At 59.3% G+C, this 14,629-nt stretch overlaps 1 protein-coding gene across 2 annotated transcripts in view; it reads right to left on the bottom strand.

The window, feature by feature from the left end:
* Positions 1–14,629, bottom strand: part of WNT7B (Wnt family member 7B) — a 52,305-nt gene that overhangs the window by 16,606 nt on the left and 21,070 nt on the right. For both annotated transcript variants that reach the window (XM_058568146.1, XM_058568145.1), the window contains exon 2: positions 10,101–10,327. In XM_058568146.1, the coding sequence (XP_058424129.1) occupies positions 10,101–10,327 (227 nt within the window). The remainder of the gene's footprint in view (positions 1–10,100; positions 10,328–14,629) is intronic.

The raw sequence follows: 14,629 nt of genomic DNA, 5'->3' as shown, positions 1-14,629 counted from the left end.
AAGGAATGAAGTACTGACATGCTACAATGTGGATGAACCTTGAAAACATCGTGCTCAGTGAGTGATGCCAGCCACAAAAGGCCACATGTTGTATGATTCCATTTGTGTGAAACGTCTGGAATAGGTAAATCCCTAGAGAGGGACAGCAGATGAGTGTTGCCAAGGGCTGCGGGGATTGGAGGATGAGAGCTAAGGGGTCCAGGGTGATGAAAATGTTCTAAAATGGACGGCAGTGATAGTTGCACAACTCTGAATACACTAAAAACCATTGACTTGCACACTTTAAATGGATGAATTGTATGGTAGGTGATTTCTATCGCGATAAAGCTGTTATGAAAACACATTTGAGGGCTTTTAGGGGATTGCTACCACTTGCCCTACTCAATCTAAACCCTCACAGGGGCCCCACGTGATTCTGATGCTCAGCTCAGAGGAGGCAGGTGACTAGCCTGAGATCACACAGCAGGCCAGCCACAGAGCTGGGATCTGACCGAGGACCCCAGAGTCCATGCTCAGACCACTCCCCACCAGCCAGGACAGGGAAACCACACGGTCCTGCCTCCCTCCTCTGACCAGGCCTGGGGCCCCGGCTCACCGGGTCGGTCCCTGGCACTTACTCACTCTCCCACCCCTTCCTTCCCCACTCACTCTGTTACCTTCCAGTTTCTCCCGAGAACCAAGCACAGCCTACCCTCCTCACCGGACCCCAGAGTCCTGGGGGAAAGGCCCTCAGCCTCACCCATCCCCAAGCCCAAGGCCAGGCATACAACAGGGCAAGACTGACACCTAGCAGCCCAGGGGGCTGATGGGCTGGGAGGGGGCTCACAGAGAATGCAGGTGGAGGGCCGAGGTCAGAACAACAGAGGGGTCAGCAGGACAGGGTGGCTGGTGGAGAGTGACCAGCGAGGGCCCCTCTCAGGAAGGGATGCTGAAGACAGATCCTGAATGACCAGAGAAGTGAGCCACACAAAGGCACAGGGAACCTGTGTTCAGGCAGAGGGAACAGTGATGCTAAGGCTCTGAGGAGGGAATGAGCTGTGCGTGTGTGGTTTGACCGAGCAGAGAACAGTGGGAGATGAAGTGGGCCAAGCTGTGTTGACTTCAGGAGCCCATGGGAAGGAATTAGACTTTATTGTAAGAAGATGAGGAGCCCCTGGAGGGTGCTGCCATGCTGGACACTGAAAAGGACCCTCTGGCTGACGGTAGGGAGCATGGTAGAAGGAGGAAGACGCCCTGGGAGGCTGTTGCAAGTGTCTGGGTAAGAAATGCTGGTGGCCTGCCAGGTGGAGGAGGTGAGGAGAGGGCAGGCTCGGGACACAGTCTGAGGGTGGAGCCAACGAGACTAGCAGGAGGACGGGGTGAGGGGTGCGGAGAAAGGTGAGACCAGAAGGGCTCCTGATGTGGGGCCTGGGCAGCTGGTGGGGCCGTCACCGAGAGAGGGGTGGGAGGACCAGGCTTGGGGGAATCAAAGAGCCACCTTGGCTGCAGGCAGTCGGGGTGCCCAGGGGACCGCAGAAGGGAGGCAGGGACAGCTGGGCACTCCAGCCCTGCCCGGGAGACCCCCAGTCCTTCCTGATCAGATGGAACTGGGGCCCCTGGTGACCTGGGCCCAGGCCTTCGCTCCGCCAGGCCTCAGTTCTCCCATGTAACATGGGGGTGAGGTCCAGTATAGTGGGTTCCAAATCTCTTTAGCAGGGAGCTTTTGTCAGATGGATCTTCCCGAGGAGCAGGTCAGAATGGGGCTTTTGGGGTTGAAGTGGCCTAGGGACATGGGACGGTGGAGTCCCTGAGTCCTCCATACCCGAGGCCTGGCTAGTAGGACACTGCTGGCTGGTGAGCTCCCCTGCTCCCCTGAGCCCCCACCTCCACCCCTCCAGCCCCCAGGCTCCCACAAGCCTAGAAGTGGGTGAGAGAGTGCTCCCCCACACATACTCACAGTATATACGTGGACAGACTGGGGCCAGGGAGGTGGGGAGACACCCTAAGCCACACTGGTGTCACTCAGCCGAGTGGGTGCAGTGGCAGTGCCCATGTCCAGGTTTTTAGGGGCCTAGGAGCTGGGAAGAGAAGCCCAGGGACCTGGGGCGGGGCCAGCGAGCCCCCTGAGCTGCTCACGCCCAGCCTGGGCTCAGTCACGGGGCCTGGGCTCCCTCCCTGCCTGAGTTGCGTCCCAGCACACACGGGGTTCAGGTCGGGGGCTCCAGGTGAGGCAGGGACGGGGGGGCCAGGCGAGCCAGAGAGGCCTCCAGGCCCGGCTAGGCCCCAAATCCCTCTTTGCACACTTTAAGAATCGGAAGACCAGAGCTCCCATCCACCAGGACCCCCTGCCAGCCTGGCCTGGGGTTCTGGGCAGGCGCCTGGCCTGAACCACCTGGGTCCAATCCAGGCTCAGCCCAATGACAGCTGGGCAGGCTGCCTGGTGCCCTGTGCCTGTTTCTACCCCTGTTAAAGGAGGTAATGACATCGCCCACCTCACAGGGTCCCATTCAGTGTAAATGAGTTGGTGCAACGGACAGCTCACAATGGTGGGGCGCAGGACGTGCCCAGTGCGGTGCTGGTCTCATTACCCGTCTCGGAGGAGCAGAGACCCTGCGCCTGGGGTGGGCGAATGGGTGGGCGAAGGCCTGCGCTGGTGTTATGCGTGTGCACGTATGTGGGTGTGCATGTGTGTGCGTGCCTGTGTATCCATGTGTGGTGCTCTCTCTGTCTCTCCCTTCCTGTATGTCTCTGTCTGTCCATCCCCCTCAGTTTCTGTCTATGTCCCTCTGTCCCTCTGTCTCTTCCGGCCCCACCCCGGCCCCCACCCCAGCTCAGTTCCGGCTGAGTCAGTGTCTCCACGCTAAGCTCTTCCTTGCTGTTGTCATAAACAGACCAGCGGAAAAAGTCATGCCAGGTCCAAACACGCCGGCACGCCCGCGCACCCGGAGCCTTTGTTCTGACCCAGCGAGGCCCTCACACGCCGCCAAGCAGCCCTCCAGGTGGGTTGTGCTCCGTGGGGCACGGGGGGCACCAGCCCCAGCGTGGGCAGAACCTGGCCCAGAGCCACACGGCGAGGAGCAGCGTGGGCCGGAGCCCAGGGTCTGCGTTCTGAGCTAGGCTGGCCTTCCAGGAGCTTCCACCCCTGTCTGGTGGCTCTGGGAGGCTGGAAAGGCCTCTCCTGCGGCCTCGCTTCCTGCAGCCTCTCTTGTTAGGAGGTCAGCCTCAGACAGCCTGCCCTCAAGCATGCTTCCTCCCTGGTCAGGGCTCGCAGCAAAATCAGCAACTGTGTGTGTGCGGGGACTGGTGGAACCAGAGCCCCTTCCTCCCCGGGGCCGCCCCATGGCCCCCCCGGCACCTGGACCCCCACTGTGTGCAGAGCTGGACTGCTGGCTCAAATCCCCGGCTCTCACCAGCGTGCGGCCTTGGGCGAGTCACTCAGCCTCCCATGAGCCTCTGTCTCCCCATATATGATGTGGGGACATAGAACCCAGAACCAGTGAGGTTTGTGAAAGGGCCGGGCCGCAGTGGGCCTCAGGAGACGGGTGCAGTCACAAAAGAAATGACCTTCCTGAAATGGTGGCAGGAGGAGTTGGGCTTGGAGATGGGCTGAGGGCTGGGCCTTGCCCCTCGGAGGCTGAGGATGGAGGCCCACCCACCCTGTGATCTGTGTCCTGCCTCAGTGGGCCAGAGCCCAGAGCCCAGAGCCCCTGACCGCTCATCCAGGGAACCCTCCAGCAGAACCCCAGTGTGGGCACTGAGGAAGTGGAGCACCTTCCTGACCCCCACTCTGAGGAGAGACCTCGAGTCCTGGCGGAGTCCAGGCCCCATCCTCAGTCCCTGGTACAGGTGGGCAAACTGAAGCCAGGAGAGCACAAGGCTGTGTCCCACTGGACACTGTCCCTACTGGACCCAGGCAGCTGGCCCAGGTGGCGTCTGCATTCCCAGCAGTGCCCTCTCTCCTCCCAGACCCCATCCCCACCCCAAGACCTGTCCCGTCTGTCAGGGCCCTGCCAGGAGGGTGGAAAATTCCCATTCTGGACGAGTTCCAGGCGGCCTCTGAGGGGCCATGTGAAAGGATCAACCACCAGCCAGCCCACAGCACCCAGCTGGTCCAAGGCCCACTGACCTCCGCCCTTCCATGCCACCCACTGGAAAGTCCAGAGCCTGGCCACTTCCACGGTCACCTTGGGATCCCCCCTCCCAGGTGCAGGCTGGCCTTCCAGTCGAGGGGGACAGAACTCGAGCCCGCCTGGAGTGACGTCAGGCCTTGTCACATCCTGAACCAGGAGTGGGTGTGGGGCAGCTTTGCCTCAAGAAAGTCTTTCTGACTCTGACATTCAAGGCCCCAGTTGTCCCCATTGCCCTGACTGCATGGACCCCGAGCCTCGGAAATGCCTATTCTGCTGCCTTAGGCTGGGCCCCTGGGATGGGGTGGGGAGTGACCGGGGCAGACAGGACCAAGATGTGCGTCCCTCAGATTTGGGGCCTGCTGGCCATGAGGGCATGTCCAGTGCGAGGCTGGGGCCCAGCCCGGCCTCCCAGCCCAGCCCCGTCGGCTCACCCAGGGCATCCTGGGCGCAAGGCTCCAAGAGCAGGGCTGGGTGGCCCTCACTCCACCTCCCAGGGCGCTGCCTCAGGCCTGACATACAGCAGGTGCTCAATGTGTGCAGGCTGAACAACAACAGGGGTTGCCAAAGGGAGCCACCCTCACACCCCTGCACTGCCCCAGGAGACAGCTGGTCAGTGACCCTCCACCCTCAGCCAAGCTGGAGGACAGTGTCCTGAGAAGAGACTGTCAGATCTGGGCTCAAATGTCCACTCTGCCCCTCACCAGGGTGACTCCGGGCCACTCCCGACCCCTCTGAGAGCAGTGCCACCAACAGAAATCTCACACGAGACAAGTAGGGCATTATAAATTTTCTAGTAGCCACAGAAAGAAAAGGGAAAATAACCAAGTTAACCTAATTTTAGTAACATATTTTATTTAGCCAATATATCCAAATATTACCATTTCCACATGTAATCAATGTAAAGATCATTAAAGAGATATTTTACTTGCTTTTTCCTTTCAAAGTCTTTGAAATCTGTTGTGTGTCTTACACTTTCGGCACATCACAGTCTGCACGCACCATATTTCAAGTGCTCCCCTGCCAGAGGGGGGCCTGTGGCCCCGAGTAGACAGTGCATCCCTCCCCGCTCCTGGGGACTAATATCGGACCTCCCTGGGCCTGGTCTGTGAAGCCTCAGACAGGGGTCCCGCAGTGGGTGCACAGGACCCAGGAGTGGCCCTCTCTCCTCCAAGGCCGCTGCCAGTGGCCGACTGGAAGTCTCCAGACTGGCCTCTCAGACACCCGGAGGTAAGTCACTCTGCTCCCTTGGATTGTCCGGGAACCGATGGCCTTTCCTGAGCCCCTGCTGTCTGTGGCTGGGGGGCTCAGGGCTCGCTCCCAATTCAAACCTCACCCACAGAGCAAACCCGAGTGGAGACAGCGGCCCCTGTCATGCCCGGGCGGCCACGTGAGCCGGTATTAGGGGCAGCCCCTATGCCTGGTCATGTCTGAGGCAGCACATGATGGGGGGGACTCAGTGTTCCATGGCAGCTCGGGGTGGGGGGTGGGAGCCCAAGCGCACACAGCCACAGCTCCCATGCCCCGTGCCAGTAGGTCCCAAGGCGCTCGGGGCTCAGGCGGGGGTGGGGCAGTGGCTGGAGGGCTCCAGTGGGCCTCTCCTGCTCAGAACCTTCCAGAATTCACAGCACTAACACCTTGGGTTAACAGTACTCCAGCCCTGTCCCCCTCCCCCAGCCTCAGGTCTCCCTACCCTCCAGTTCACCCTCCATGAGCCTGCAGTTCCTGGAAAACACTATCCACTTTCTGGCCTCTGGGCCCTGATACATGCTGTTCCCTCCACCGCAGCCCCCTTTCCTGCGCTCACCTCCAGGCTGGTCCAGGTCGCTCTGATCCCCCCTTGAGTCTCAGCTTACCTGTCACCCTGTCAAAGAAGCCCTCGCCAACAGTCCTGACTCCATTACGGCACCTGTTGGAAATGCCCTGCCTTGCTTGGGTCCCCGGGGGCCCTGAGTTTCTAACAGCTGCCCCTGGAATACAAGGTTCACCCCTGACTCACGTGTCCCCCTATCTCCCCCACCCCCCACCATGGCAGGAGACAGCTGAGTCCGGACACATTCACCCCCGCCCCCAGCTCATTTTCCGTTAAAGATGAGACAGGTCAGGAGGGCCCCGGGCCACAAGCCTCGCTCCACAAATGAGGAAATAGGCCTAGGGTGGGCTTGGGTGGCCAGAGGGTGGAGGCCACCAGGCATGAGGGGAGACCCTAGTGTGGGCCTCGGCTCCTTGACGGGAGCGGAGGAAATGGCACAGGGTCATCATAAGAAAGATCTGTCTTACATGAAGCAGTGAGCTCCCTGTCTCTGGAGGCGTAGAAGCAACAGGACCAGGTGCCGGTAGAGGGGTGGGAACCCTGCACAAGGGTTGACGTGCCCCTTTAAGGGGTTTCCCTTCAGCTCTCAAGATTTAGGCCTGGCCAAGGTCACAGGCAAGGCCCGAAGGAACCATCCCACCCACCCAGGCCGTTCCCCCTCTCAGGGCCAATCATTAATTGGCACCGCTTGAGTGGCTGCTCCCACGAGTGCCCCCGGCTGGCTGCCAGCTCCTGGCCCGGTGGCTCCCATCCCGCGCCTGGGGCACCCGCATGCCTCCGACAGCGGGGCCAGGCGGTGAGGCCGGCCCCACTTCCTGCTCATGACTCCCAGTAGCTGAGCCCCGGGAGGAGCAAGGCAGGCTCAGCCCCCATCACAGCGCTCAGCACGGCTCCTGCCTCCCACAGGACTCAGCCCAGCTCGGCCCGCAGCCAGAGCCCTCTCGGCCTTCATCAGAGGGCAGAGAGGAGCAGGGAGGGCTTTGGCCATGAGGGAGACTCAGCCTGGACCTTGGAAAGCCCACCAGCCCGGGGCGGAGTGCAGGAAGAGCTTGAGGCAGGCGCTCAGCTGGCCCGGGCTGAGAAGTGCAGGGAGGTTGGAGCGCCAGGATGTGACTAGGCCTGGCTGCGGACAAGGAAGAGCCAGGGAGGGGTGGGGAAATCAGATGTGAGTAAGCGGAGCAGACGGGAGGGCCTCCCAGGGCGAGACACAGCAGGAGCAAAGTCCCTGAGAAGGGAAGGGGCCGGTGCGCAGGGAAGAGAAGGAAGTCAGCTATGGCTGAAGCTCTGGTTTCCAGAAGGGATGGAGGGAGGCAGGGGTGAGGTAGGGCATGGGCTACTCAGACTCGAAGCTAAGGAGTCAACTATCCTGGGCAATAGGGAACTACTGCAGGTTTTGGAGGAAGAGAGTGATGTGGCACGGCCGGGGCTGGGTAGGAGGCAGGAGGAGGCACTGACAGCTGCAACGGGAGGGTCAGAGAGGCAGGCCCTGCAGTGGCCATGGGGCAGAGTGGAGGGGTGGACAGGGGAGATGACACCAGGTTTCTGCTGAGACGATTGGGTGGTCAGGCTGGCAGGGGGAGGCTGGGGACGGGACATCTAAACAGCAAGATGCTGAGCACATCAGGCCAGAGGTGCCACCGGTCAGCATCGCCGAGCGGCCCACAGGAGCAGCCGTGCTGGTCTCAGCACCCAGGGAGAGCTGTCTGAGAGGAGCTGAGAAGGGGCAGCCAGAGAGACAAGAGGAAGCCCGGCGAGCCAGGGCCCAGCCAGGGAAGAGGGGGTCAGTCGGCCATGCGAAGGTTACTAATGGCCTGGACAGGGGTGGTGGGAGCGAGAGAAGGGGAGGCATGGGGACAGCGGGTGTGGACAACCCTGCCAGAAAGCTTGCCTCCGAGATGCTGATGAAAGCGAGAGGGGGTGTCTTAGGGGGGCTCCCCAGAAGCAGAGCTGGAGACGCCAGATCCCAGGGGAGCTCAGGGCATGAAGAGCACCGCAGAGCAGCACCCCCTGGAGGCAACGGTGACATTTACACATTTACACCCCCTGCATCAGTCTGCCCTTGGCCGTGGCTGCCCGTCCCTGGGGGCAGAGCTGCAGACCCTCCCAGGCTCACATTGGGCCGAGGGCTAGTCTCCAAGAACGAAGAGCAGGGAGCTGTTGGCCGCTGTCCTCACAGCTCCGGGGTGGGTGACACAGTAATGGTGATCTGGATGGCCACCACCAGCGTCCACTGTCGGGCAGGTCACTGGGCGGGGGGCCAATGCCACTCCTCTGGTCTTTGGACTGTTCTAGCAGTTGGGCCTTTACTCGGGTACTGTTGGTGGACCCCCTGCCTGGGGCCTGACCTGAAGAGAGGCTCGGAGCAGCCACGTCTCCCTTACCGCCTGTGTCTCGTGGTCCCAAAGAAAAGTCCAAGCTCCCACCCCCATCCAGCCACGGGACCGTTTTCACTGCCCATCTCTCTTCGCACAGTGAGTCGGCGAGATGACCAGAGAGGGTGGCAGAAACCTGGATCTGAACCCAGCTCCACCGAGGGCAAACCGGGCAACCCCACAGTCCCCTGGGCCTCAGTTTCCTCAGCTGTGCAGCGGGATGAGAGCCCACTCGGCACGAAGTGGGCACTGGTGTTGATATCCTCCCAACTGTGTTGATGGGCGGGCGGCCACATCCTCCCCAGCTGGCACCTGGAGGGAAGGAGCTGCACTTGGGTGGTGGGGCCCCAGGGAGGGGGGTGCCATCCTCCTGGTTGTGCCAGGTGCCACCCACAGGCTGCTCACCACAAAGAGGCCCCTAGGGGCTATCCCCTGCGCCACCTCCAGCCCCACGCCAGGCGTTCCAAGTCCTGCAGAGCTCAGCTCTGGCCTGGGTCCCAGCTCCTGGGCCCTCTGGGGTTGGAAGAATGTGTTGTGCCCACACGTTCGGGGCCCACCTGTGCCCACAGGCTGGGGTCTGGAGTAGCAGGGCCCCCCAGCATGCCTGGCTCTGTGCCTCTGAGTTATCGCTCTCCCCCATCTGACCCTCACCACGGCCTGGAGGGGCAGCTCACGTCACTATTCCCACCCTCACTGGTTCAAAAGCAGTTTACTGAGCACCTACTGTGTGCAGGCACTGGGAGAGGCTCTGGGGACCCGGAGGAGGGCCTGCTCACTCGGAGCTCAAGTGACAAATGAGGAAACTGAGGCCCAAGCAGCCCCAGGTGCCCTGCTCAAGGTCACACAGCTGGATTCAAATCCAGGTCTGACTCCAGAAGTCATACTTTTCCCTTTAAGCCCCTCTCTGGGCCTCAGTCTCCTTCTCTGTGAAATGGGCACGATGTAGCCTCCCCCTGGGCTGTGAGGACGGGAAGACAGGGTGTGTGGCTCAGGGACTGTGCGCAGCACAGTGGGGCGCGGCCAGCAGAGACCTTTCCACCCGCTGATGTGCTTCAGGGGCTGCCACTGCCCATGGGATTGGAGGCTCACCCCCATCCCCCATCCCGACCTTTCCTGCACACTCCACCCCCCGCCCTCCAGCCCATCAGGCTCCTCGATGCTTCCACACGTGTCACGCCGCGGCATCCCGCGCACTCCGCTCACGCTGTTCCCTCTGCCTGGAATCCCTTCCACTCGCAGAATCACAGCACCATCTATTTATACAGCACTTACCATGAGCCGGGCACCACTCGCATGAGGCCCCTTGCAGGCACTACTACTGTTACCCCCGTTTTCCAGATGTGGAAGTGGAGGCATGGAGAGACGGAGCAGTGTGCCTAGGTCCACACAGCTGCTAAGCAGCAGAGTGTGCCTCTAGCCACTGCACTGTACTGCCACGCCACCAGCCTGCCCAGCTCACGCCCACGCCAGGACCACGTCCCCGGCCCCACAGCCCAGAGCGAGGACCCTCATCCACTTATACACCAGCTCCTATGGATACCTCCCCCGGCCCAGACGCAACGGTGCCCCAGAGGGCCAGGCCGGGTCTGGGTCTCCCCGGGGTCTCGGGCCCCCACCCCAGCAAGACTCAGAAGGAGATACGGGGAAAGCTGTTATGGCAAAAAGTCGGTCAGTGGGGCCAGTGCAGAACAGTGAGCGTGGGTGGCCTGGCCTGGCCTCTGGTGAGTAGTGGGTGGCCTGGCCCTGGCCCTGGCCCTGGCCCCCGAAGCCCCGATGGCGGGGTCCCCTGGAGCCCAGAGGTGCCCTTACCTACTCGGAGCTCTTGCCCGAAGACGGTCTTCTCGCCGAGGGCGGAGCAGTTCCAGCGTCCGAAGCGGAACTGGTACTGGCACTCGTTGATGCCCATCTGCGCCCCCTCCCCAATCACAATGATGGCATCCGGCCGGCTCTGGCAGATGGCGCGCTGCCGCGGGGCCAAGCCGGGAATCTTGTTGCAGATGATGTTGGCGCCCAGGGCCACGACGGATGACAGCGCTCTGCGGAGAGGGCAGAGGACACAGTGAGACAGCCGGGCGGGGCCCTCCCCACTCAGTCTCGGCAGGCGAGTGTGTTCCAGGCGCCCACCACACGCCCAGCTCTGCCCACCAGGGAACAAAGCACAGATCCCCGCCCTTGGGGGGCCATTTTCCATCCACTCACATGCGTGATCCTGGCCTCGAAAGGCACAGACCCACGCCTTCTCAGCCTGGGACTCGCAGGAACCATGGTATCACCAGTCTGGCCAATCGATGGTCCCACAGGATTGTGAGAACCGCAGCTCCCCTGCCTCTGAATCAGACACGCGGACCCTTGGGGGACGTGATAACCCACCTGGCATTTGACAACCATCAACTCGGGACTGTCCACAGCAGCCCCCGGGCAACAAGCCCCAACTCCAGACAGTGGGGGCTTTCCCATCACTCGTAGACCCCTTGCTCCCTCTCCCCCCACCCCTGGGTGTCTGGGCCAGGCAGGCTGCTGAGTGGGCCGGCCTGGCTGGGAGGCAAGCCCACCTGGGCCTGGCTCCCGCTGCAGCCCATGTATGACCGTGGGAAGGCACTCCACTTCTCTGAGCCTCAGTTTTCAAAGCCATGAAATGGGGTATAAAACACCTGACCCCATCACCACCACATAGGAACGGCAGGAGAAGGCTGCACACATGGGGACAGCTGCTGTTATTATTATTCACTCGTTTCTGGATGACTGGGAGCACTCAGAGCAGGAAAAAGGAGTTGACATGAATTGAGCACCTATTGTATGCTAGGCTGGGCAGGGTGCTTTATTACAACATCGTATCCTCAGAGTGGCCCCCAGATGGTGCCTTGTAATTAATCTCTTGGCACTCCCCAGGAGCTGAGACCGAGACAGGAGGCTTGCGAGGCTCACTCTCTCTTGACCGGAGGTGTTATCGCGTGACGGTTTGTTTGTTTAATGAGGTGAAATTCACATAACATGAAGTTAACCATTTCAAAGTGTACAGTTTCACAGCATCGAGTACATTCACAGGTTGTACAACTGCCACTGCTACCAAGTTCCAAGATATTGTCACCACCCCGAGAAGAACCCCACACCCCTTAGCAGGGGCTCTCATTTCCTCCTCGCCCAGCCCCTGGCAATAGCTACTCTGCTTTCCTACAGATTTGCCTATTCTGGACATCTCACACAGAGGGAGTCACACAACATGTGACCTTTCGTGTCTGGCTTCTTTCACTTAGTATCATGTTTTCAGGGCTGATCCACATCGTAGCATGAATCAGTACGTACTTAGTTCCTTTTTACGGCCAAATAATATTCCATTGTATGCAGCAACCACATTCTCTTTATCCATTCATCACAGATGGACATTTGGGTTGTTTCCACCTTTTGGCTATTGTGAATAATGCTACTCACAACATGTGTACACAAGTTTTCGTTTGAATGTCTGTTTTCAATTCTTTGGGGCATTTGCCAAGGAGTGGAATTGCTGGGTCGTATGGTAGTTTGTTTAGTTTTTTGAGGAACCGCCAAACTGTTTTCCACAGAAGCTGTCCCATTTGGTTTGAGCAACCAGGGGAGAAGGGGCAGCAAGCTGGAAGGAGGTGGGGGCTGGTTTCCACAGACCTTTGGGCAACAGCTGCCTTTCAAAACGGCATTTGGCTTCCAAGCAACAGACGGGCCTGCTTAGCGAGGGGACAGAAGGTGGGAGTGGGGGACCACCAGGGGCACCCCAGAGTGGATGGCCATGGCCCTGGCCTCCCAGCCCAGTGAGTGCCCTCCTTCTGCCACCGCCTGCCAGCCCCTTTCTTGAGAGAAACGAGTCAGTGTTTTTCCAGGGCGGCCGAGCACCCACAGCCAGCTGGGAAAGTCCCCGTGTGGCGTGAGCCCACAGCACGTGCTGCGACCGGGACGCCCCAACCGACACTCAATCCCCACGGCCCGCCTGCCCCGCCCGCTAATCTGGCCAAGATCCCCCTGGGTCTCCCACGGGCACAATGGGCAGAAACGCCTGAGGCTGGCCTGGAGGAAGAGCATCTGGGTGGCTGGGGCCCGGAGCGGGCTGGAATCTGGAGAATTCAGCCCAAAGTAATTGTAGAGCCTCAGAAAGCCAACCCGGGGAAATGAGATGGATGGGAACCCCGCTGGGCACCAGTCTCCAGGCCACAGGTCCTAGCCACTTTGGATCCTGGACGCTAACAGCACACTCCAAATTCCCAAATTCTTCAGCAGGCTCAGGGCTGCAAAGTGCCCACTGCCTGGGGTCAGAATGCCTGCGGGGGCAGGAGCTCAGACAAGTGGGGTCTGACTGAGGGCACCTCGGTGGGGCCTGGGATGCACCCTGGAGGCAGAAATAGATGGTTGCAGCCCAGGTCTCCGGCCTCCAGGCAGGTCACCCCAGCCAGCGCCAGCACCCAGGTCTGACCGAGTCACTTGCCCGCTCATAACCCACCCACAGCTCCCCGAGCTCCTTTGCTAGAATGAGGTGCCTCGGGATCTGGCCTCTGACAACCCTGCCACCTTTGCTTATGCTGGTCCCTCTGTCTGGCACGTCCCTCTCCCTCCCCTTCTCTGTCTGACAAACTCTACTTCCCTTCCAGGCCCAAGTGCAAGCCCCATGGGGCTCAAACCCCTCGGCCCCGGGCACTGAAGACGCACGCTGTGGGCCCTTTCTCTTGTGTGCTGACCTCACCCCTGGTCTCATGGTCGCTGTTTCCACGCCCAGCCTCCCCACCAGACCAAGAGCACCGCGAGTGCAGTGCCAGGTCTGAGCTGACTCTGGGGCTGCGGGCGCTGCCCCGTGCAGCTGTTCATGAGTGTTTGTGGAACAGATGAATGAGTGAATGAGTGAGTGAATACTCAAGGATTATGTCTAAAAGAGTTCTTACAACTCAATAACAAAAAGACCACCTAATTTAAAAGTGGGCAAAGGACTTAGACATTTCTCTGAAGAAGAGATACAAATGGCAAAGAGCATGTGAAAAGATGCTCAACATCACTCATTGTGAGGGATGTGCACATCAGAACCACAGTGAGTGCCACCTCACACCGGCTAGGATGGCTGTGATCAAAACGACATAAAATAGCACATGTTGGCCAGGATGTGTGGAAATGCAAACCCTCATGCATTGCTGGTGGGAATGTGAAATGGTGCAGCCGCTGTGGACAACAGTTGGGAAGTTCCCCCAAAAGTTAAACATAGGATTACCGTAGGACCCACCAATTCCAGTCCTTCGTGTATAGCTGAAGGAACAGAAGACAGGTGTTCAAAAAAAACTTGTACACAAACGCTCATAGCAGCACTATTCAGAATAGCCAAAAGGAGGAAACAACCCAGTGTCCATCAACGGATGAACGCACTAACAGAATGTGATGCACCCACACAATGGAATATTATCTGGCCATAAAAAGGAATGAAGTATGGATACATGCTACGTGGATGAACCTCAAAAGCATTATGCTAAGTGGAAGAAGCCAGCCACAAAAGATCACATGTTGTACGATTCCATTTATATGAAATGTCCGGCAAAGGCAAATCCACAGACAGAAAGTAGACCCATGGCTCCCAGGGGCCAGGGGGAGGGGGAATGGGAGTGACCACTTAGTGGGTGTGGAATTTCCATCTGGTGTGATGAAAAAGTTATGGAACTAGATAGAGGTGATGGTTACACAACATCGTGGAGGTACTAAATGCCACTGAATTATACACTTTAAAATGGTTAAAGTGGCAGATTTTATGTGTATTTAACCACAATTCAAAAAAATTCTAGCTATACACAGCACTTCCACATCTCATAGGTGGGATCTGTGGGAGAGGATGAGAGGGAACTTGTGTAGCGGGTACCCAGCTTGTACTGGCCTGTACGCTTCCCTGGGGGGTGTGGGGTTGATAGAGTAGAGGGGACAGGAGCCCCCAGCCCCGCCCAGCATGCCAGTGGGAAGCAAAGGCGTCTGGGAGGAGAGCCACAGTGGATTTTGTGCCAGGAGCATAAATAATCAGACACAATTGATAATTCAGAAGTCATTTCAAAAACCATCTCCCTTAGAATGCAGAGATTTTTCCCCTAACGATATTAAACACTCCCATCTGAGTACCAACCTTGGACGACACATGCCTCTGCTGTGTCTCCAACCTCTCCTTGCAGGGTGAGCCCTCCCCACGTTCCAAGAGTGCAGACTAGAGCTCAGAGAGGCGAAGGGACCTGCCTGAGACTGCACAGCCAGGCCCGGAGCCCAGTCTCTGCTTCCCGAACCCGGGTGGAAGCAGCACGTGTCTCGGAGAGCCACTAGCAGCCGGCCTGGAGCAGGAAACTATGCTCACTCTT

The sequence above is a fragment of the Diceros bicornis genome, chromosome 25 (assembly GCF_020826845.1).
Source record: "Diceros bicornis minor isolate mBicDic1 chromosome 25, mDicBic1.mat.cur, whole genome shotgun sequence".
Classification (NCBI taxonomy): Eukaryota; Metazoa; Chordata; class Mammalia; order Perissodactyla; family Rhinocerotidae; genus Diceros; species Diceros bicornis.
This window is presented reverse-complemented; position numbering and strand designations above follow the sequence as displayed.